Source organism: Dipodomys spectabilis, unplaced genomic scaffold, assembly GCF_019054845.1.
Source record: "Dipodomys spectabilis isolate Male_0828 unplaced genomic scaffold, ASM1905484v1 ptg000241l, whole genome shotgun sequence".
Lineage (NCBI taxonomy): Eukaryota > Metazoa > Chordata > Mammalia > Rodentia > Heteromyidae > Dipodomys > Dipodomys spectabilis.
Genome location: NW_024870918.1, coordinates 2740066 through 2761762, shown reverse-complemented (window position 1 = coordinate 2761762; position 21697 = coordinate 2740066). Strand labels below are relative to the sequence as shown.

General features: G+C 40.7%; 1 protein-coding gene across 2 annotated transcripts in view; it reads left to right on the top strand.

The window, feature by feature from the left end:
• The window catches only part of Smarca2 (SWI/SNF related, matrix associated, actin dependent regulator of chromatin, subfamily a, member 2), a 172544-nt gene that overhangs the window by 14266 nt on the left and 136581 nt on the right, over positions 1–21697 (top strand). For both annotated transcript variants that reach the window (XM_042699317.1, XM_042699316.1), the window contains exons 2-5: positions 1318–1591; positions 4174–4303; positions 10663–11097; positions 19654–19912. In XM_042699317.1, coding sequence (XP_042555251.1) covers positions 1367–1591; positions 4174–4303; positions 10663–11097; positions 19654–19912 — 1049 coding nt within the window. In that variant the 5' untranslated portion in view covers positions 1318–1366. The remainder of the gene's footprint in view (positions 1–1317; positions 1592–4173; positions 4304–10662; positions 11098–19653; positions 19913–21697) is intronic.

Sequence of the window (21697 nt, the reverse complement as noted above, 5' to 3'; positions counted from 1 at the left end):
TTTTTTTTTTTTGGTTGGTCGTGGGGCTTGAACTCTGGGCCTGAGTGCTGTCCCTTAGCTCTTCAGCTCAAGGCGAGCGCTCTACCACTTGAGCTACAGAGCCACTTCCGGTTTTCTGGTGGTTTATTGGAGATAGGAGTCACAAGGTCTTTCCTGCCCGGGCTGGCTTTGAACCACGATCCTCAGATCTCAGCCTCCTGAGTAGCTAGGATTACAGGCATGAGCCACGAGCTCCCGGCTGAGCAATTGCTATTGCCAGTGATATTCAGCTATCTTTTTGGAATCATTGGTCTTAGGATTTTAGAAAACATTTTACCTCATTTTAAGGTGCAACCGTACCCACTCCATGAGGTACTACGCTAGTGAGGTTGCCAAGCAGTGTGGGTGATGGGATATTGTCCAGAGACCAGAATGTCCACACCTAGCCCCCAATCCTTTCACCATAGACAACTTTCCCCAGGGATTCTTGACCAGAGTGAAGCATGAGGGGGAAAAAAAAAAGATTAGGCTTAACTGTGCATGTGCTCTCTGACTCAATTATTGATTTGGCAGAAGGACTCCATCTTTCACTGTCTGTTCTGATCACTTCAGGTTCAGTGGAGGTGGTAGAGAGATAAGGCGAAAATACAAGTGACTACTTGGTGTACCAGGCGCACAGCTGGATCCTTTAGATATCCTATTGGACTTAAATCTCAGGAAAGGAAATGCCAAACAACTAGACTAGTGATTGCAGATGGTGATGTCTGAACCCATCCTTGATTCCCACAGCTTCTGCTTTTTCTGTAATTGGGACTTTTCTTTCTTCCTCAATTTATGAAATTGTAATTTTTCCCATTTCATGATCTGGAATTGTCTGTGGATATTTGAATGCCTATTGGCTTATGAAAATGGGTCTTGGTTGGATACTTTTTAAAAGGCTTTTTATTCTAGTGGCTTGGGGGGTACAGTAGGGGATTAATGACTTACAAGGTGCCCAAGCCAGTCCATTATGGAGAGCATCTGTTGTCTTCAGTAGTAAATTTAAAACTTGTTTAGATTCTGCCAATGTGTTACATTTCAGTTTCTTCAAGTGAGTCTTTTTGTATTGTTAGATTATTTATATCTTTCTGGGGGAATCATTTAGAGTATGCATTTTTTCCCCCAAACAAATGGTCTTTATAAAGACTGAAGTATGAGGATATATATCAAACTTACTCAAACATCTGGACTAGACAGGGTGGTTCTGTTTGATGTTTGTTACAGAAATGGCACCATCAAATGCTAACAACGGTTTCATTCTGATCTTAACATCATATTTAAAACATTTTTGTCTTTCAGTTTTCCAACATAGTGTGGCTCTGCTGACTGGCAGAGACAAGAGAGGTAGATGTCCACGCCTACAGACCCAGCTGCCATGCCCCACCCTGGCCCCTCACCAGGACCCGGCCCTTCCCCTGGACCAATTCTGGGACCTAGCCCAGGACCAGGACCATCCCCAGGTTCTGTCCACAGCATGATGGGCCCAAGTCCTGGGCCTCCCAGTGTCTCACATCCCATGCCGGCAATGGGCTCCGCAGACTTCCCACAAGAAGGCATCCATCAGCTGCATAAGGTAGGAGCTTAATGTCCTGCTGGATCTCAGGTTCGGAGTCATGGATGGCTGGCATTCCTTATGACCCTCATCTTTTTACTGCAGTTAAAAGGAAAAGCAAGCTACACTTTTGTCTTACGTTATTAAAAACACACATTCTGAGGTACTTTCATTACTGCAGGGTAGATGTTGGCTTTAAAAAAAAATACTAAGACTAGCTGGGCGCCCGTGGCTCGCGCCTATAATCCTGGCTACTCAGGAGGCTGAGATCTGAGGATTGCAGTTCAAAGCGAGCCTGGGCAAAAGAAAGTCTGTGAGACTCTTATCTCCAGTTAACCAGCAGAACACTGGAAGTGGCGCTGTGGCTCAAGAGCGCTGGCCTTGAGCTGAAGAGCTGAGGGACAGCGCCTAGCCCCAGAGTTCAGGCCCCACGACTGACACACACACACACACACACACACACACACACACACACACACACACACACACACACACACACACACACACACACACACACACACACACACACACACACACACACACACACACACACACACACACACACACACACACTATGCACTTCGGACAGGTTCTGCAATTTGTGGACTAAAGGTATTTTGGCTTGGTGAATGGGTATATTCGTGAATGGGTCTTTTTTGTTTTTCTGTGTTAAGCATCCGACATCTACAAATGAACTTATTGAAAATTATTCTTCCCTAAAAAGATGAAATTTATTTAAATAATAGGATCCTAGTGCCCCTACACACTACTCTGAAACTTCCTTCTTTCATTTAGCATTAGTTCTGTCCCCCCCTTGTTTAAGCCTGTCTTTAGCTTGACAGCTAGCTAGAGAAAATTGCTTATTTCCTGTATCATATTTTGAGGCCATATTGATGTAGTAAAGTCATTAAGTGGTGTGTTCATTTAGAATCTGTATTCTAGATCTGTTCTGTCGCTTGTAAACCTTTGTCTAGATGTCTAACAGAATTTCAGGATGGCTTGAGGGTGCCTTATCTTCCAAATAAAAGAAAATGCGAAGGAAATATTTAGCTTCTCTCCCTTGACTGCTTAAGCACTCAGAAATCAAGTATGTGAGTGAGGATTGGAGTTGAGTTCTGTTTAATAATCGGGCAGTTTTATTGATGAGTATTTCTTGGAATCCTTTCTTTTTTGTTATCTGTCATCTTTGTTGTACTTTCTCATAGTCTCTGCTTTCCAGGACACGCCCTTGTTCTTCTCCTGTGAATTTTTCAGTGTTTGCCCTCCTGCTTTCCCTCCCCCACGGCCCCTCAGCTAGTGCCTTTTTGGAGGACCCGAGTGGAGCCAGAAGAACTCACACCTGCTGGCCAGATGCCCTTACTCTTGAACATTTTTTTTCTAGGCAGCTATGCTTCTTTTCTTGCTCCTCTTTCTTCCCTCTGAGATTCAGCATCTTGCTTTTCAACATCACTGGAAAGAAATAAACAAGTGGCCTAAATACATCTGCTGTGTTGCTTTGATTTCCTCTCTATTATTACTATTTAACAGACTCAGTGTCACTCTTTATACCAGATTCTTCCCATTTTTCTTCTAAGTATCCTCTTTATGGCAAATTTTTCCTCTTTTCAAGTGCGTGCTTTTGACTCTGCAGAAATTAACTTTCTTTTCTCCAAAACTGCAAACACTCATACTTTCTTGCTTGAAGTCATTTGGTTTCTATAAACTCCTGGAAATATTTCTTTCAGGCTGTTTTTGAAAATCGCTATTACAGTTTGAGGAGGAATAGACTTTTCCTTTCTCAAACACATGCTACATTGCCCATTTCTGGATTAGATTAACGGCAGTTCAATAGCTATTTATTGTGTGTCTGTCAAGTACTGGGCCTCCAATTCTGGGTTCAGTCCCCATGTTTGTTATATATTTCCAAACTGTGCCTTTCACCTCTTTGAGTCTTTCCTCTCCTGGGAGCATTGCTCTATTTCCTTCTCCTTCATTTTCATTTCTCACCCCCATTTGTTTTTTTTTTTTTTTTTTTTTTTGCCCTGTGTGTTCCTCTCTTCCCAATTGCCAGGAAACTTTCTGGTTTCAACTCTTTTGACTGTGCATAGTTCCTGCCTCTCTAATGAAGAAAAATTATACACATACACACACACACACACACACACACACACACACACACACACACACACACACACACACACACGAGACCATCAATCATAGACATTTCAACTAGTCTTCCTTCAGACTTCAGACTAACTCCAACATATAACAAGTTTCAAGACTACCTGGAAGGATATGGAGGGAAAACTTATATAAAGCTACCAACTTATACGTAGCTACCATCTGAACAGGTCTTCATATGATTTGACAGGTTCTGACATGACCAAAGGGGGTATTGGTGGGGGGGTGGGAGGGTGGGATCTTTTTAAAGCTTTCACTTTTGACTTATTGATGTTTTTACTGACCCTGTTGATATCATTTTAATATTTTGCTCACACAGATGAGGTGTAAAATTAAATGAGGATGAGATGGGCATTGAATGATTGTATCACCCCTTTGAAGACTTTGGGGGAAGGGATCTTAAGTCTCCAAGGTGTGTAGCTGATGCCTTTGAAATGTTTCAGCCCATCGATGGGATGCACGACAAAGGGATGGTGGAAGATATCCACTGTGGAACCATGAAGGGCACTGGCATGCGACCACCTCACCCCGCAATGGGTCCTCCACAGAGTCCAATGGATCAACACAGCCAAGGTTTGTGTCTGATATAGGACAATGGTGTTCTCCTCTTTCCTATGGGCATGTTAATTATGGCTTTCAGAGAACGTGCTCAAAGAAGATTGAATCCAGTTTCTTTTCCCTATAGAAACATATCCTTGTCCACATAAGCGTATTATTTGTTGTATAAGCGATTTTTATTTCCAACATCCTAGTAAATTTACTCACCATTGTATGTTCAAATACACTGCTTCAGGTACTTTATCCCAGATCCCATGGATGCGTTCTTGTAAGTATCCCATATTTATAGACGGGGAAGCTTAGAGAATTTACTGTGTCTCTAAGTTTCCATAGCCAGTGAGTGATTGGGACAAATTCAGAGCTCCCTGCCAACAACAGAGTAGACGTGAAGATTAAATGAACCACCAGTGTCACTCGAGCTGTGCACTTACACAGTGTGTCTAAATAGCCTTTTTCTGGCAGTGAAATTATCTGTCATTGCTATGGATGGCTTGGTTTGTCACCTAGGGCTGCCAAAGCAAATGACCACACACTGACTGGCATGAAACAAATTTATTTTCTCATAGTTGTTGGGGCTAGAAGTTCAACATCAAGGTGTCATCAGAGTCATGCTGTCTCCAAAGACTTCAGAGGAGAACCCTTCCTTGCTTTTTCTTGGCCTCTGGTGCTTGGTTGTCAGTGATCCTTGGCATTTCTGGGTTCACAAATGAATCACTCCAGTCATTTCTGCCCCCATTGTCACATGACTTTTTTTTTTTTAAACTGTGTATCTGTTTCTGTGTCCAGAGTCTTCTCTTTTATAAGGTTACTATTCTTTGGATTAAGTTAATTCCTAATCCAGTGTGATTTCATCTTAATTTCATTACATCTACATAGATCCTTTTCCCAAGTAAGGTCTCATTCACAGGTACATACAGAGATTTTTTTGGTGGGGGCACATTTCAGTTCACAACATTGGACAAAACCCATATTTGATATATATTTCTTTTCTCCTTCAGGTCATCTTTTCTGCCATCATTGTTGAAGGCATACTGAGATGCTTCAGAGCCTTTAAAACATATTGTAGCCTGATTTCAGTATTGTTGTATGGTCATCTTAACATGCAAGGGACATGTATTAATTTAGCGCTAATTGACCATGACATGTAGATATTCGTGTGTAAGGTATATGGTTTATATATTGCTCTGTGTTATCATGTGTGAGCTTTTCCTCCATTCAAAATCAGATATACTAGAGGAGACTTTCGGCTCTGAGAATTAAAGGAAATGTACTCACAGTCATTTTCTTTTTTGAAATAGAAATCAATCCACTAATATTTGCACAGGCTTTTGAACATCCCAGATGCTGATCTGAATCGTCACAGATGACTCATAAAATCTTGACCACATCAGGAAAGTAGTCTGAAGCACTGTGGTTTTTCACAGTATGAGAAGAAAAGATTGAATCATTCAGGGTTGAGAATGAATAAAAGTGATGCTTCTAAGTTTATCATTTAAATTCTAAGGGGCCAGGTGTGCTCATGTAGATCTTGTTTTCAATACATATCAGGTATGGATGAAGTATTTACAGTGATTGTTAAGGACAGATGTTTGCTGTTTCTATTCCTAGTATGGGAATAGAAAGTGTCTAGAAGTGGCACTGTAGAAAACTCCCCAAGCAAGCACAAATAATCAGGGAGAGCACTTTTACTGTTGTGTCTTTTAAAACTTTTCTGGTCACTTGACTCTGCTCTTCAATTTAAGAATGTTGAAATCTTACTCACTTGGCATGAAGTCTAATGCATGACTGCATAGATACTTAGTAAGTTTGTTCAGTTATGTATAGAAATACACCTGTGAATTCACAAGTCAACAATTTTAATTTTTATAGAATTTGATAAGTTTTAATTCCTTTGAAATGCAAGGGGTCTGCATTTAGTGGGATCAGAATGAAAATGTGTAATATGATTCTCTAACATAGTGTGTTGTAGAGAGGGAAGTAAGTTATTTAAAGGTATATTTTTGAATAAAATATTGTTGATATAATGCAGTCCCCTTCTATATAATGCTCCGAAAAGAACTTAGACTTGGTAATAGAATGTGTCTTTAAATACCAGTTATAGAAAGCCATTTATAAGTAGATAGGTACAGAGAAGTGTTTTATTGATTAGAGGCCACCAGGTTTAACTACCTAGCAACATATTAGGTTACTTAAGGGTATTGTTGGGAAGCAAAAGCATTTCCTTCAATAAATGTTGAATTTTGTACCTTATGGTGCCAATGATAACACTGTTGATTTTTAGTGTATTGGACAGAAGATGTCTTTATATGAGATGTGTGAATGTGTGAGTGTGTATGTGTATATTTGTGTGTGCAGCGAAAGCTCACATAGAGATCATCATTATTAGAAGGGAATTCCCTACTTCTCTCCAAGACAAGGTGAAATGCGAGATAATGACCCTTGAAGATAAGGGAAAGAAAACTACCCCTTCTTGAATGCTTTTAGATGAGCAAATCAAACAAAATTTCAGAAAGACTAGAATCCACATCAGCATTGTCATCCTCAGACAAATGTATATTCAATCTGAGGCAATTTCTTCACTGTTTTCGCCACTAAGGATAATTAGCAAAGTATGTTGTTATTTTGTTGCATCATTTTACGTTCCGTTTTTCCTTGAGTTTTAGGGAATGCTAATCATGTAAAAAGAAAAAAAAACAAAAACCTCCCTGCAGCTGAGAGACACTGTCACATCTGATTTCCCACAGTAACAGGAGGATTCTGTCATGTCCTCTGTGAATTCTGGGAAATAGTTTCTTCCTACCCCTAGTTCCTTCTTACCAAATTCAAGGCAAAGAAATTGCTGTATTGATTAATTTCAGAACCCTGATGGTTATTTTATTCTCGATTTCCATCTTGTTAAATTTGAGGCAAGGTTCCTTCTTTTCTTTTTTTGTTTTTTTGCATTGGTTTTCCAGTGGCCAGGATAGTCATTGTCAGCTTTGTATCATTACAGTATGTGTTAGATAAGACAGGGGACGTGTTTATGTTGGCTAGATTTCAGGCATTTCAAGTCATGTGCCTGGCTGTACAGCTTTGGGCCTGCAGCAGCATGGCACTTCATAGCAAGAGCAGGTGGTAAGGGAGACCTATTTAGCTTAAGGCATCTGGAAAGCAGAGAAAAAGACAGGAAGGGGCCAGGGATTGAACTATCCCCACTAAGGGCACACCTTGGTGTGCACATCCTTCTTCCACCAGCCCCAACTCTTAGAAGTTCTGCCCAATCCCAATTAACACCAAGTTGGGGTTCAACCCTTCACTTACCACATGGGCCTCCTTGGAATACCAGATAAAGTATGGCATTGGATTCTTTGTTCAGAGTGTAAGTTACTGTAATCGTCTCCCCTTTGGTGTCCCAGCACCATAGTTGGTAGTTTAAAAGGGTGATTTAATCGTAAAGAGTATTCTACAGCTGAGTTTAGACTTGTTTGCCTAATATTTTCATCCGTTGTGTCGAGCATTCATCACGAATGAGCTGATAATTGACAGTCTTAGAAAAGTAGGTAAAGACCAGGAAACAAGAGACACAGGACATACTCATGACTCTCCCATAGTTTCCTTCTACCATAAATCTGTGAATTTCTGTGGTGGAAAGGTTTTTTCCCCTTTGTAGTAGATTTTAGGGTTATCCAGAAAGATATATGACAAACAACGTATCATTACAACTGAGGAATTGAATGGAAGCTTCATGAACAAGGGGGAAAAAATGACAGAAGTTAAGACTTATTTTTTCCTCTAAATGTTTATTGTTTATAAATTATAATGAGTTGGAATTTTTATTTTCTGCCAGTCCTCAGATTGATTTCAGGGGGAGTTCCTTGACTAACCTAACCAACAAATTGAAACCCAGTCATGACCTTGTTTTGGAGCTCTTTCATGGAGTCAGGGATTTGAGGACTGAGACGTAATAGTTCTTCCATTTCTCTCCAGGGTGAGAGCCCCTTGACTGGAGTTCTGCTTCTTACCAGTTGATAGCACAGGACTGATTTTTGTCTCAGGGGATCGTGTTAAATTGGAGATGATTTAACATTTGCCATGTTAAAGGAACAATTGTCCTGATTAGAGAAAGTAATCCTTGTACTCTTTATGCTCTCTAGTCTCAGTGATGGTGAGTCTCCAGCCAGTGGAGCCATTCGTCTCGGGCCTCTGTGACTGTGCATTGATATATAGAGCCTTTACAGGGCAAACTTGACATGAGTTCAAACATGCAGCATTATTTAATAAACAGTGCTTATAGTAACTTTTACGATAACCACGATATGCATGTATGTTCATTAAATGGCAAAGACCTTTCATCTATATATGTTAAATTCTGTTTGGGGTCAGACCATTAAAATTGGCACTTTGAACTTAAGGCAGTGTTTTGAATTGCTATAGTCACTTTGTTCCCTCTGGAATGTCCTTCCTGCAATATTCAACCATGTGTTTTCTCTGAGAATTGTATGGCCAGGCTATGCACATAATATTCTGAAATAATTCCCTTGGCATCTTTATGCATTTTGACTTTTCTTAAGTTTCTTAAGTTCCTCCCACCTTAGATTTATTTTAACCCAAACAAATTACCTTCCTTTTTATATTAACTCCTAAATGGTGTGCATGGATGTTTTAAAATTCTGTGTGTGTGTGTGTGTGTGTGTGTGTGTGTGTATGTGTGTGTGTGTGTGTGTGTGTGTGTGTGTGTGTGTGTGTGTGTGTGTATGTGTGTTGGTCCTGGGGCTTGAACTCTGCCTGGGTGCTGTTCCTGAGCTTTTTTTAAATATATATATATATATTTTATTGTAAAGATACTGTACAGAGGGGTTACAGTAAAGTAATGAGCAAGGTAATGAGTACATTTCTTATCGAGCATTGTTGCCTCCTCCTTTGTTTTTCCCCTACCACCCCTTCTCTCCCCACTTCCCCAACTTTCTCCCCCCCCACCAAGAACTTTTTTTTAAAATTGTAGATAAGAATCTCACATACTTTCCTGCCCAGGCTGGCTTTGAACCTCAATCATCAGAGCTCAGCCTCTTAGTAGTTAGGATTTACAAGCTTGAGCCATTAGTGGCAGCTGAAATCCTTAACTCAGTTTTACGTTCCAAAACATGTATTAGTTTTTGGAAATATGTCATACACTGCAAACAGATCTTAAATCTTGGAGCCACTAATAGTTACTTGTTGGATTTTATGTAACTCCCTCTGTACCTCAGTTTCCTCACTTTACACAGCAGGGATAGCAGTACATGTGTGAGAATTGATGTAGCAGTACATACATGTTCTCCCTTTTAATATTTCTATAACTCCACTTGCCTGGTTTCCATTGACCATCGTTGCCATCTTGGTGTATCTCCACCTGTTAAATCCTGCCCAATTCTCAGGAGGCCAGTTACCCCCTGAGCATCCTTAGTGATAACTAGTGATTTAAGCACCAGTGACTGGTGTTTGTAAGAGCCTAAGTACCACAGCTCCATCACTACTTCCCAGGGATAATTAAACATTATTTATGTATCTTACACAGTAGAGTTTTTACGTAGGATCCATGGTAGCAGCTGATTTGAAAATGCACTTTTTTTTTTTTATTGGCAATTTCCTTTCCATATATCACCTTTCCACACCTTACCAGAGTCCCTGCACCTCCCAGATAAGTCAGCTGCCCTCAAACCTTGTGTTGGACTACTTCTAGAGAAAATTGAGCTGAGATAGTGTGTCCTGTCTGTTGCATAGTGCCTAAAACACTATAGGCCCTCCACAATTGAAAATGTATTCACAACTTGCATAGAAGTACACAAAATAATATTTGTGTTTCCCATGAGGCATTATTTATTTTCTACTGAGAAACTGGATGTCTTCAGGCCTTGTTGTCTAGATTGGAGCTACTCTGAATGTATAGTCCTATCCTTCGATGCCTTCCTTTAGGTATACAACCACCACTAAGAGTTTGCTTTCTGGTGTACCAGTGGCTATTGATTGCTTGAAATATGGCTATTGAAGAGACAATTGTTGTGAGGTTAAAATATTGAATTTCAAAGACATTGTGGGGGGGGGGGGAACCAAGAAGACAAAATTGTTTATTCATCATTTTTACATTTTGAAATGTGAGTGTTTCAGATAGGCTAGCTTCAATAAGTTGTTATTAAAACTTAATTTCACCTGTTTCTTTTTACTGTGTTAATGTGGCTACTAGAAAATTTCAAATTATGGGTACAGCGCATATATAATACATTTTGAGCTGTGTGTCAAGGTATACAAAATTTAAATTTTTATCACATAACGTTGTAGAGAATTATCTGAACGATTAGGAATAGCTCTCTTTCAGGGTCATTCAGCGCAGCCTCTCATGTCCTGGTGTTTTATTTTAGGTTATATGTCCCCACATCCATCTCCACTTGGAGCCCCAGAGCATGTCTCCAGCCCTCTCTCTGGAGGAGGCCCAACTCCACCCCAGATGCCACCGAGCCAGCCAGGGCCTCTCATCCCTGGTGATCTGCAGGCGATGAACCAGACCAACAGAGGCCCCTCGCCTTTCAGCCCTGTCCAGCTGCATCAGCTTCGAGCTCAGATTTTAGCTTACAAAATGTTAGCCCGTGGCCAGCCCCTCCCTGAAACACTGCAGCTTGCAGTCCAGGGGAAAAGGACGTTGCCTGGCATGCAGCAGCAACAGCAGCAGCAACCACAGCAGCAGCAGCAGCAGCAGCAGCAGCAGCAGCAGCAGCAGCAGCCACAGCCACAACAGGCACCCCAGGCACAGCCATCGCAGCAGCCACCGGCCCTTGTTAGCTACAATAGACCATCTGGTAGGTTAATATGCAACCAAACGAGTAACACTGCAGTACTGTCCAGTTTGGATGTGCAAGCCTGCTCCTACACAGCAGTGCTGGGCTGGTCTAAGCCCAGGACCCACATAGCCCTTTGTTTAAACCTCTCTTTTCTTGTTCCACTTCGACTGATCATGATTTGTAGCCTTTTCCCTTGGTGGAATCCTACAGCAGTGTTTTTTAACTTTTGGAGTCTCAGACAAGCTTGTGGCCTTATGGGAAACAATAACTAAAAAGCCCACTCACCCATATTTTGCATTGTCTTTCAAATTGAGGAGCCCTGGATCTAGCATATTCCATCCATAAAAATCTCCTGCTTAAATTGGCTCCCAGCTAGACATCTTACCTACATTGATTTGTTTGTTTCTTCCCCTTTTTCATTGGAGAAGCATTTGAAGAGACACATATACGTTGTAGGTAATACACATACAAGAAGCATATATGTTGTAATTATCTAGTAAAGAATAAGCAGAAACAAAGGGAAATATAAAAAGATGGGAGAAAAAAATCAAGGTCAGGAGTGCAGATGCTGTTAAAGCCTTCATAGCTTCATAGTTTTAAAGTTGGCTTGAGTTTCTTGATAGAACCAACAAAGAGACAGAGCCAGGGTACCTTAATTCTCACAGTTCGCAAAGAAGTTGCTTACCAATTTCTCAGAGAATACAAAGCCATTTCTGGTATGAGAATATAAAGTAGATTTCCCAGGAGGAAGTATTCTTTAAATTAGTCATTCCGCTGTATCTGAGGAGGATTGGATCTAAGACCCCTAGTGGATAGCACCAACTATGAGGCTCAAGTCCTTTATATAAAATGTGATGCAATATTTGCATAAAACCTGTGCACATACTCCAGTGTACCTTAAATCCTCTCTAGGTTACATAATAATACCACATACAATGTGGATGCTCTATGAATGGCTGTTACACTGTATAATTTCAGGAAGAATGACTAGATAGGGAAATCTATGTATGTTCAGGACAAATGCCATTTTGCTCCCCTGAATATTTTCTGTCTGGGATTGACTGATGTCATAGATGTAGACATCTGGTTGTATTAGTATGATCATCTCCATTCTTCTTCTTATTGTAATAGACTTTATATACTAGAACAATAACATTTGCTCTTCATAGAGTAATAGATTCTACATGACCCATTTCTTAGACTAGTTGGGACAAAATCAGAAGCTCCTAGGATAAAGTCACTTACATAATGACATTATACATCAGGCAGAGATGATGTAATCTAGATAGTTCTGCCTGATCCCTGAGAATGGAATTCTACAAGGGGTTATAGAGTGATGGGTCTTCCTTGTAGGTCATTTCCGCTTGGACAGGTTTTGGTTCTTAATAAAATCTGATGAGGGGCTGGGAAGTTGGCTCAGTGGTAGAGCGCTTGCCTTGCATGCCAGAGGCCCTGGGTTCGATTCCTCAGCACCACATAAGCAAAAAGAAAAAAGCTGGAAGTGGCGCTGTGGCTCAAGTGGTAGCGCGCTAGCCTTGAGGTGAAGAGCTGAGGGACAGCGCCCAGGCCCAGAGTTCAGGCCCCACGACCGGACCCAAAAAAATAAATAAATAAATAAAATCTAATGAAAGTTCTGAGGAAGCTTTGGATTGTGGGAACTGAGATGCTCCCTAGATATTGGTACCTATGATTGCCATCCACTCACTGATCAAGTTTCCACACGCTACTGAGAACAGTAGGAAGATTGGTGTTCTTCTTAGTTTTGGAGACTTGGGCAATGGGACATAATCAGACTGGTATTTATTTAAATTTAAAAATATTTTTTGCTTGGTATTTCTTTTTCATACAGCCCCAAGAGTTGATCTGCTATCTGAAATATGAACTCTTCTCATTGTCAACTGTAGCATTATGAATGAGCATCTTAAGCCAGGTGTGGTGGTGCACACTTGTACTTGGCAGCTCTTAGAGGTCAACCTGGCCTGTTTCAAACAAAACAAAACAACAATAAAAGAATGTGTGTCTTAGGGAGTTGGCGGGGGCTGTAGTTCGATAATAGAGTAATAGAGTATTTTGTGCTCAAGGCTTTGGGGTTAATTCCTAGCTCCAGGAAATGAAAAGGAAAGAAGGAAAGGGAATAGAAGGGAAAGGAAGGGAAGAGAAAAAGAAACAAGAAAAAAAATTAGTGCCTGAGTCTATTGGGATGCTATAAAAATATACGGCAAACAACAATGACTGGGTGGATTGAGAAGTCCAAGCCCAAAAGGTTGGCATATTTGGTGTCTTGTGAGTGTGAGCTTCCTGATTCATAGATGACACCTCCTTGCTATATCCTCACATGACAGAGGGGATGAGGAAGTTTTCAGGGACTCTGACTGGGACACTGATCCTATTAATGAGAGAGCTTCCCTCATGGACTAATTACTCCCTGATACTAGCCACTTGGGAAGTTAGGATTTCAACATAGGAATTGTGCAGGTGAGCAGGGTCCACAAACATTCAGACTATGGTAACAGCCTTTTATAGAGTATAAAAGCATAATTTTGTACTCTGAATTCTGTGTGGCCATTTGGTAAATAGAAGATCATATAGGACCAAACAGTGGGACTGAGATGTAAACGACAGTTAGAACCGTCAATAAGTTTTAAAACAATAAAGAATACAGCTAAGCTGGGAGCCAGTGGCTCACACCTGTAGTCCTAGCTACTCAGGAGACTGAGATCTGAGGATCGTGGTTCGAAGCCAGCCTGAGCAGTAGTCTATGAGACTCTTATCTCCAATTAACCACCAGAAAACCAGAAGTGGAGCTTAAAGTGGTAGAATGCCAGCCTTGAGCAAAAGAGCTCAAGGAACAGTGTGCTCAAGCCCCACAACCAAAAATTTAAAAAAATACAGCTAAATAGAAGGAAAAAAAGGCTCACCCTGCCCCTCCTCAGTAAGACTTTGTCCATGTCACACATCAACAGCTTCACTGGAGAGCAAATGTTCCTGTCTCTTTCCCTTTATGGGCTCCTTCCAGGCTCAAATTCTTAAGTCAGGGGAAAGGATTGGTTTCAAAATATGGGTACCAGAATTCAAGCTTTATTCTCCTGTGTGTGAAGAGCAGAGTAGAATACAACTTCTTAAGTAATGCCTTTTTGCTCTTACCCAGACAATGTCAACACAGTTGGTCATCTTTGTCTCTTGGTTCTCGGTATAAGAGCAGTGCTAACTAAAAGGATGTTGATGTAGAGGTCAGCTGGTCACAGCCAGATAGCTGATGGCTAGACGCAGACGAGGGAGCAAAGTCTGAACCTTTCAAATGATAGTGATCTGGGGCCTGGACAGCTGGACATAATCCCCTGTACATGCAGATTGTTTATTTTAGGCCTCCATAGGCATTATTATTAAAAATTACTTTTTTCGGCACAAGATTCTGCCATGTTTTTTAATAGGTAGGACACTGAGTTACTGATTTGAGACACTTTTTTTTATCTTAACATAATGGGTCTGAATGCAATAGTAAAACTGGAAGGATGTCAGTTATTTGGACACATGCATAATCAAAATTTTTATGTCCTAAAGGACCCAGTTTGTATATACATCTTTCATATCAGAGAAAGAAGGTTCTCTTTGATTACCCATCTCTAAAATTTACATCTTCCCTTTATCTGATCCCGTCTTCAGAGAGACTTTCTTTTATGACCCACTGCTCAGGTGTTTTTTGTTTTGTTTTGTTTTTTTTTGCATTTCCCAGCACTCTTTTAGAAATGAAAATATTTGAGCAGGTATAGTTTCATGGCAGAATGGATGAGAAGGTTGTGAACGAAAGAGGGAAGGATCTCTTTCAAATACAAGATCCATTCCTTCTACTGAGAGAAGTAGTCACAGGTTGCCGAACTTGTCAGCAAATCTAATTTCTAGGGAGATAGATAACTTTACTTGACAAATGCAAGTTGTTGGGTTTTTTTCAGGGGAGGGGAGTTAGATTGTCATTTAGGACAAGTCAAAATAAAGCAAGGGCTCCTTAAAGTTAATATTAAACTTTGTTTTTAAAATCTTTTATTTAAAAATAGTATAAGTACCCCCACTAAACTTGTTTATAAATACCCCACTAAACTTTCAAGGGAACATAAATTTTAGGGTGTCTGCTTACCTGACAGTAGCTGCATTTCCATTTTTCTTTTTGTCTCATTTCCTGTATTCTTCAAGGATAAAGGAAATGCTTTGGGCTGGGCTGGTCTAACCGAAACAGACTCCAAAGTTAGAATTCACCAAAAGTGGCATTGTCCAAGCCACCACCAGAGAATTCTGGGCTGGCTGGAGTCCTGCACACTGAGCTCTGTTGTGGTTTCTCTTGGGAAGTGCTGGTCCCTGGTACTGAGGAATGTATCCTTGCTCTTGTGGGCAGCGCTCAAGACCAAGGCATGGTTTTCTTTTCGTTTTGATTCACTTTTCATTTTAGGGGTTAAAAAAAAAAAGCCTGCGGTTAGGGGAAGGAAAGGCAGGGGACATTACAATAGAAAATAAAAGTTGTGTGTGTGTGTGTGTGTGTGTGTGTGTGTGTGTGTGTGTGTGTGTGTGTGTGTGTGTGTGTGTGTGTGTGTGTGTGTGTGTGTGTGTGTGTGTGTGTGTGTGTGTGTGTGTGTGTGTGTGTGTTTCCATGGCCTTCTCTTCCCCTTTTCTTCTTAGTACCTGAAACTTCTTAGTGTACTTACTGATAGCATTTATTCTCCACTTAAATTCCAGCTTAATACTCTTATGTGCATACATGTCCCGTGTGCCCATTGGGAGTTCTGAATGCCCAGAAACTGTGCTTGTATGGCTATTCTGTGCATTTGGCACTTGATTTTTTACCCTGTTTCTTCAGATCAGGCATGATAAGATGTGATGTACCTAGTAAAGACCTCTCTGAGCAAGGTTAGGACCCCCTCTAGAGGGTAAGGCATGGCTCCAATAAGACTCCCGAGCCAAGGGCTTGAAGAGGAAGCATGTGGCATTTTGTACCTCTGACAATTAAGCCTCATTTGGGTCTGATGGAGAATGGTGTGTGAGAGACAAACTAAAGAATGCAGTTTGTCTTCTGTTTGAGGATATCAGGGAAAGGTCATAGGTCTTGGACCTCCAGTGTTTAGGGGTCAAGAAGGTTTCTGTGGCTGGAGTGCAGACCCAGCCAGGCAAATGCATCCTATAAACCACCTGTGGGACCAACACAGAACCTAATAAATAGGTCGTTAGATTCTGGACATGTCTTAATTGTAGCAAGCTGCATTTGGTTCTCCAGCCTCTAAGTAGAAGTATTTGTATAATCTCTCAGAGGGAGGAGACAATAAACCCACGCAGTAAATGAACTTGTGCTGTTCAGCTTACAAGTGGCTCTCAAAGCAGCTCTGAGGAAGCCCGTGGCAAGCTGACTTATCTAACTATTTGTGCTGAGTCGTGTTGAACTATAGCAATATTTTGAAACTTGTTCTAGAAAAGAATCCTCTTGAAGTTGCCAACTAATGTAGAATCTAATTTCCTAGGGCATTTTTCCTTGGTGGTTAAGTGTCGCTGTGAAGCTCAGGATCGTTTTTAAGTAGACTTCTTTACCTCCTCATTGTTGGTGGCAATAAAGATCTGGACATGTGGATGCATTGCTCTGTGTCCGCATCTGCACCCCGTGAGATAGCCCAGGGTTCTAATCCCTAGCACTGTTCGAAACCTATTCTACAGGTGGTGAAACGGAGGCATGGAGGTGTTCGGTAATGTGGTCAGGATGATACAGCCAATGGGTGATAGAGCTGAAGTGAACCATTTCTTCTGGAAGAATACATGATTTAAAACAACGTACCAGCTGTGTTCTGATGGCTCACAGCTATTATCTTAGCTATTCAAGGAGGTCGAGATCTGAGGGTCACAGTTAGAAGCCAGCCCAGACAGGAACGTCTATGAGACTCTATTTCCAGTTAACCAGCAAGAAGCTGAAATGGAGGTGTGGCTCAAGGGGTAGAGTGCCAGCCTTGAGCAAAAAAGTGAAGGGACTCTGCCAAGGCCCTTAGTTCAAGCCCCTTAATAAAGGCATGAATAACAAAAATTGAAAATCAAATTAAAACAGCAACAACAACAAAAGTGAATCAGTCACATTCAAGTGTCTTTATATTTAAGTGATCAAATGAGGTTAACCTTGTGTGTGTGTGTGTGTGTGTGTGTGTGTATCCATCTGATGTAGTTTGTAGGCACAGACTAATAATGACTAAATGACAGATGTGCTTTGGATATTGCGCTTTGATTAAATACGGTTTTAAAAATAGTGACTTGAATAGTTCAGGGAATCCTCCCAGGCTTCTGCCTCCTGCCTTGGTATTTACAGCAGAAACGCTGAGGAAGAGAGGCCCAGAACATGTGAAGATTATATGGGCATCCCGCTTTTAGGTGGTTTTGAATTACTTGAACTTCAAATGCTTTAAAACCAGAGTTAAAGTGATGAGCGTGATGTCATCCTCTTAGTAAATCCCTAAGTTTCTTCTTTTTAAATCAAATGTGGTGGGGTTTTTTAGAGGACTGAAAAGTAGTAAGTGCTATTTAGTGTGCTTATAGCAAGACGTCCAATATATTTGATTCTACCAGTCCTGGGCTTATTAAAGATATTCATAGAATCAGAGAGAATTAAAAACCAGTTAGAAACTATCTCCTCTCATTTGTCTTGGTCACAGTTAGAGCAATGAGGATGAAAATCATACTTTAGGGATTGGAGGCATGCCTCAGTTGGTAGAGCACTAGCCAGTGAGCAAAAACATTAGGTACTGAGTTCAAGTCCTGGTCTCAGATCTAAACAAAGGAAAAGAAAAATGAATTTTATTTTAATAAAATAAGATCCAGACTGAGCCTGTGACTGTTATCTCATCAACAAAGAGATTGGAGATCAAAGGCCGGCCCTGTGCAAAAAAACTCAAAACCTCATCAGAAAAATAAAGCAGAAAAGGGCTGGAGACATGGCTTAGCAGTAGAATGCCTGCCTAGCAATCACAAAGGAAGAATATTCTAAAATTTCCTCCCTAGCTCATTCTAATGCTTAGTAACCCCAATGTAATGTTTAGAAATGATTTTCTTTTATATAGATGAGTCACACACACATAAATACCAAAGCTGAAAAACTAACCCCTTCACTACAATGGTACATGCCTAAAATAAAATATAAAATGACTTGCATTTCCCCCCTAGATTTCTTCATCACCCCCTAGAATAAAGGTTACAAATTATTTTATAAAGAAATCTTATCTGGTTGCACATTTGGGGGGAAGTTTTGCCTACTTTCACAGGAGAGGAAAGAAAGAACAATTCATACCACACATACTCACACACATACACTGTTGCAGGCCGACATACACGGTATTTCTCAGCAGTTTGCACTAATTCTTTGAATTCCTTCTGTCAAAATGTTTGCTTATAGCTTTCCTTGAATTGTCATTTAAGCCCATTGCTAAATGGTGTTTGCTGGAAATTGAATAAATGTGTCCTATTTGTTATAATGTATGCCTTTGTATGGTTAATTATTAAGTTGAGTGCATAGACTATTATTTTTGAACTTAATAACTTCAGCTTTAATTTTTTAAAAAGGGTATAGAAAATATTTGGAAGAATGCCTATCAGTGGTATTAACATCTAAGTACTGAGATTTTTTTTTAATATATTAATTTATTAGATTAGGACCACTGATCTTATTTATAATTTTCAGTTAGCTAAAAAGTTAATGTAAAAGGAGAGAAGGAACATTTCTCATTTTAGGTCTATGCCTAGCAATTAATTTAAATTCCTTAAGTTTTAATATGAAAAATGACCATAGCTAAATTTAGTAATACTTAAAGGCTTGGGAAACCTAAAGATTACAAGTCATTTTCTTCTGAGAAGATGCTCTTTTGAATCTCACTGTTCGTTAATTTTTATTATTGTTAATGTCTATTAATTCTATTAATTTTCTCCCATGATACTAAATGTAGAAGTATCTATGAATACATGGTAGAAACAATTAAGTTCCTGAGACTCACTGATTGAGCCTGGTATGTATTTTAGAGTCGCTAAGGGAAAGTATGAGCTCTTTCTCGTTCTCATCAGAAGACCTGCAAGCTGCCCTGTTGTTAGGCTTTAGTTCTCATGGGAAGACAGGACTGGGGTAGGCCTAGCAAAAAGGGGTTCATAGAGCCCTCTGCCTGCAAGCCAACTTGCACCTAATTGTAAAACTCTGAAATTCAAAGGCACCTGTTACTCTTTATTAAAAAAAAAAAACCTACGGTGGAGCATTACATTGAAAACAAGCCCGCATTTCCTGGGTCGGTTTATTACCCAAGAATCGGTTTGGGGGCCACATTTGGCAAATGTGCATCCGTGAAGGCCCTTTCCCCAGGGGAATATAGATTTCCCCCTCCTTTTTCCTTTCTGCCTTCCCGGTCCTTCCTCTCCTCTCTCTCCTTCCTATCCTCCTTTGCTTTCTGTCCCCCTCTGGTGTTTAAGATACTTAGTGGTTCCAATTCTGGGCCCTGAGGGCCAGGGGAGGCCAGGGTGTGATCCTTGGAGCATCCTTCCACCTGTCCTGCCCTGCCCATGTCTCTTGTCCTGCAGGCTCCGGGCCTGAGCTGTTGAGTGGCCTCAGCACCCCCCAGAAACTGCCGGTGCCAGCGCCCAGTGGCCGCCCTTCACCTGTACCTCCAGCCACTGCCCAGCCACCTGCGGCTGCCGTGCCTGGGCCCTCTGTGCAGCAGCCCGGCCCGGGGCAGCCCTCGCCTGTCCTGCAGCTGCAACAGAAGCAGAGCCGCATCAGCCCCATCCAGAAACCACAAGGCCTGGACCCCGTGGAGATCCTACAGGAACGGGAGTACAGGTACTGCCCGCCGGGGAGGGGTTAACACAAGAGATCAGAAAATGCCCACCACCGTGGGTAGAGGTGGACGCACCTTCTTTGGTGTGTGTGTGGCCCAGAGAAAGGGCCAAAAGCAAACTTAAGAGGTGGAAACTCACCACTTGGCTGATGATTTCAGGTCAAAGTTGCAGAAAATAGTTGGGGTGCCCATTGGTAGAAGTCCCTGTGGTAGTTCTGGGTTGACTACACTGTGATTCCTGTGCATCTAGGGAAGTGGCCAATGATGCCATGCTTTGTTCTTGTTTCTCAGTTGGTGCTGGAGTGACTAGAAGATGATCAGAGGCTGAATGAGCAGGGTTAGCCCGACCTACAGATTAGAGTCACCTCTCAGGATACTAGAGCAAAACTTTGGTAGCTTGGGATAATATTTAATAGTCTTAGTTTGAATTAATTCATGTCTGTTGCTCGGTCCAGCTTTATAGGTAAATGTCTTCAGATAAGGTTCTTATTTTATATTCTTAATCCAGAAACTTAATTTTCACCTGATTTGGCATATCTTTCTAAATTAGGGATTGGCAAGCCTTTCTGTAAAAGACCAGATGGAGTATATTTTATGCCTGGCAGGTCCATATGTCTCAGACACAAATACCTCTGCCCTTTTTGTGGGAGAACACAAAAAAAATAAACCCATCAATAGACAATAATAGGTTGGCTCTGTTCTGATAAACTCTATTTATAAAAACAGACTGTGGTCACAATTTAGACCACTGGCTGATAGTTAGCAGACCTCTTATGCAAATGGTTATTGTCAAACACAAAGGGATTTATAGTAAGACTTGAGTCAAGATAAAACAAAGGTAAAGTTGTGGATTATGGAGTTTGCCAGAAGGCAGGCTCTGTCATTAACTAGCTCTGTAACCCTGGTCAAGTTGCATTTCTTTTTCTGCAAGAACTCTGTGTCTTTGTCTGATCAAGAAAATAATATGGCATTTCTCCTAATTGTGTAGTTGGGAAGATAAAGTGGTATGGCAATACTCAGTAAATATTAGCTATTATTATTATCATTATTATTTTGTAAATATTAGCCATTGAGTTGAAATATTGCACTGTTCATAAGCGATGTGTGGGTTTGCTTTTAGAGCATTACCTTAGTCTTATGGAAAAGCAATGACTTATTTGCTACTTGGCTAAAATATAATTGATTTCAAGAGTTACTCTGGCCAGGCGACAGTGGCTCATACCTGTAATCCTAACTACTCTGGAGGCTGAGATCTGAGGATTAAGGTTTGAAGCCAGCCTGGGCAGAAAAGTCCTGTGACATTCTTATCTCCAATTAACCACTCAAAAAACAGAAAGATGCTTAGAGATAGCTCCCAGGCTCTGAGTTCAAGCCCCATAATAGAAAAGAAAAAAGAGTTACTCTGAAAGAATTCCAATAACTGGACAATATACAGGTATATGTAGACATCTAGATATATCTTTTGAGAAGAGTGTAACTTTGTTGTGTTATTACTATTAGTAATCACCGATTAGGAACATTTATTTTGTGGTTTCCAACATTTCATATATATCTGGAAGGCTAGACACTCATCATATTGACAGGTATATTTTGTTGGGTAAATAGTAGTTGTATATTATGAAGTCCAATATTAGCACATTTTCCAAGACAGGAATATTTTTTGTATTATTAAATAAGATAAGTCAGAAATATTGAAAGAAAGTCAGTAACAAGGTAGAGAAGTATTATGTAGATACTCTAAACTTCTGACTTCTGAAGAACTGACATTTTTTTTTTCCCTACCCTAA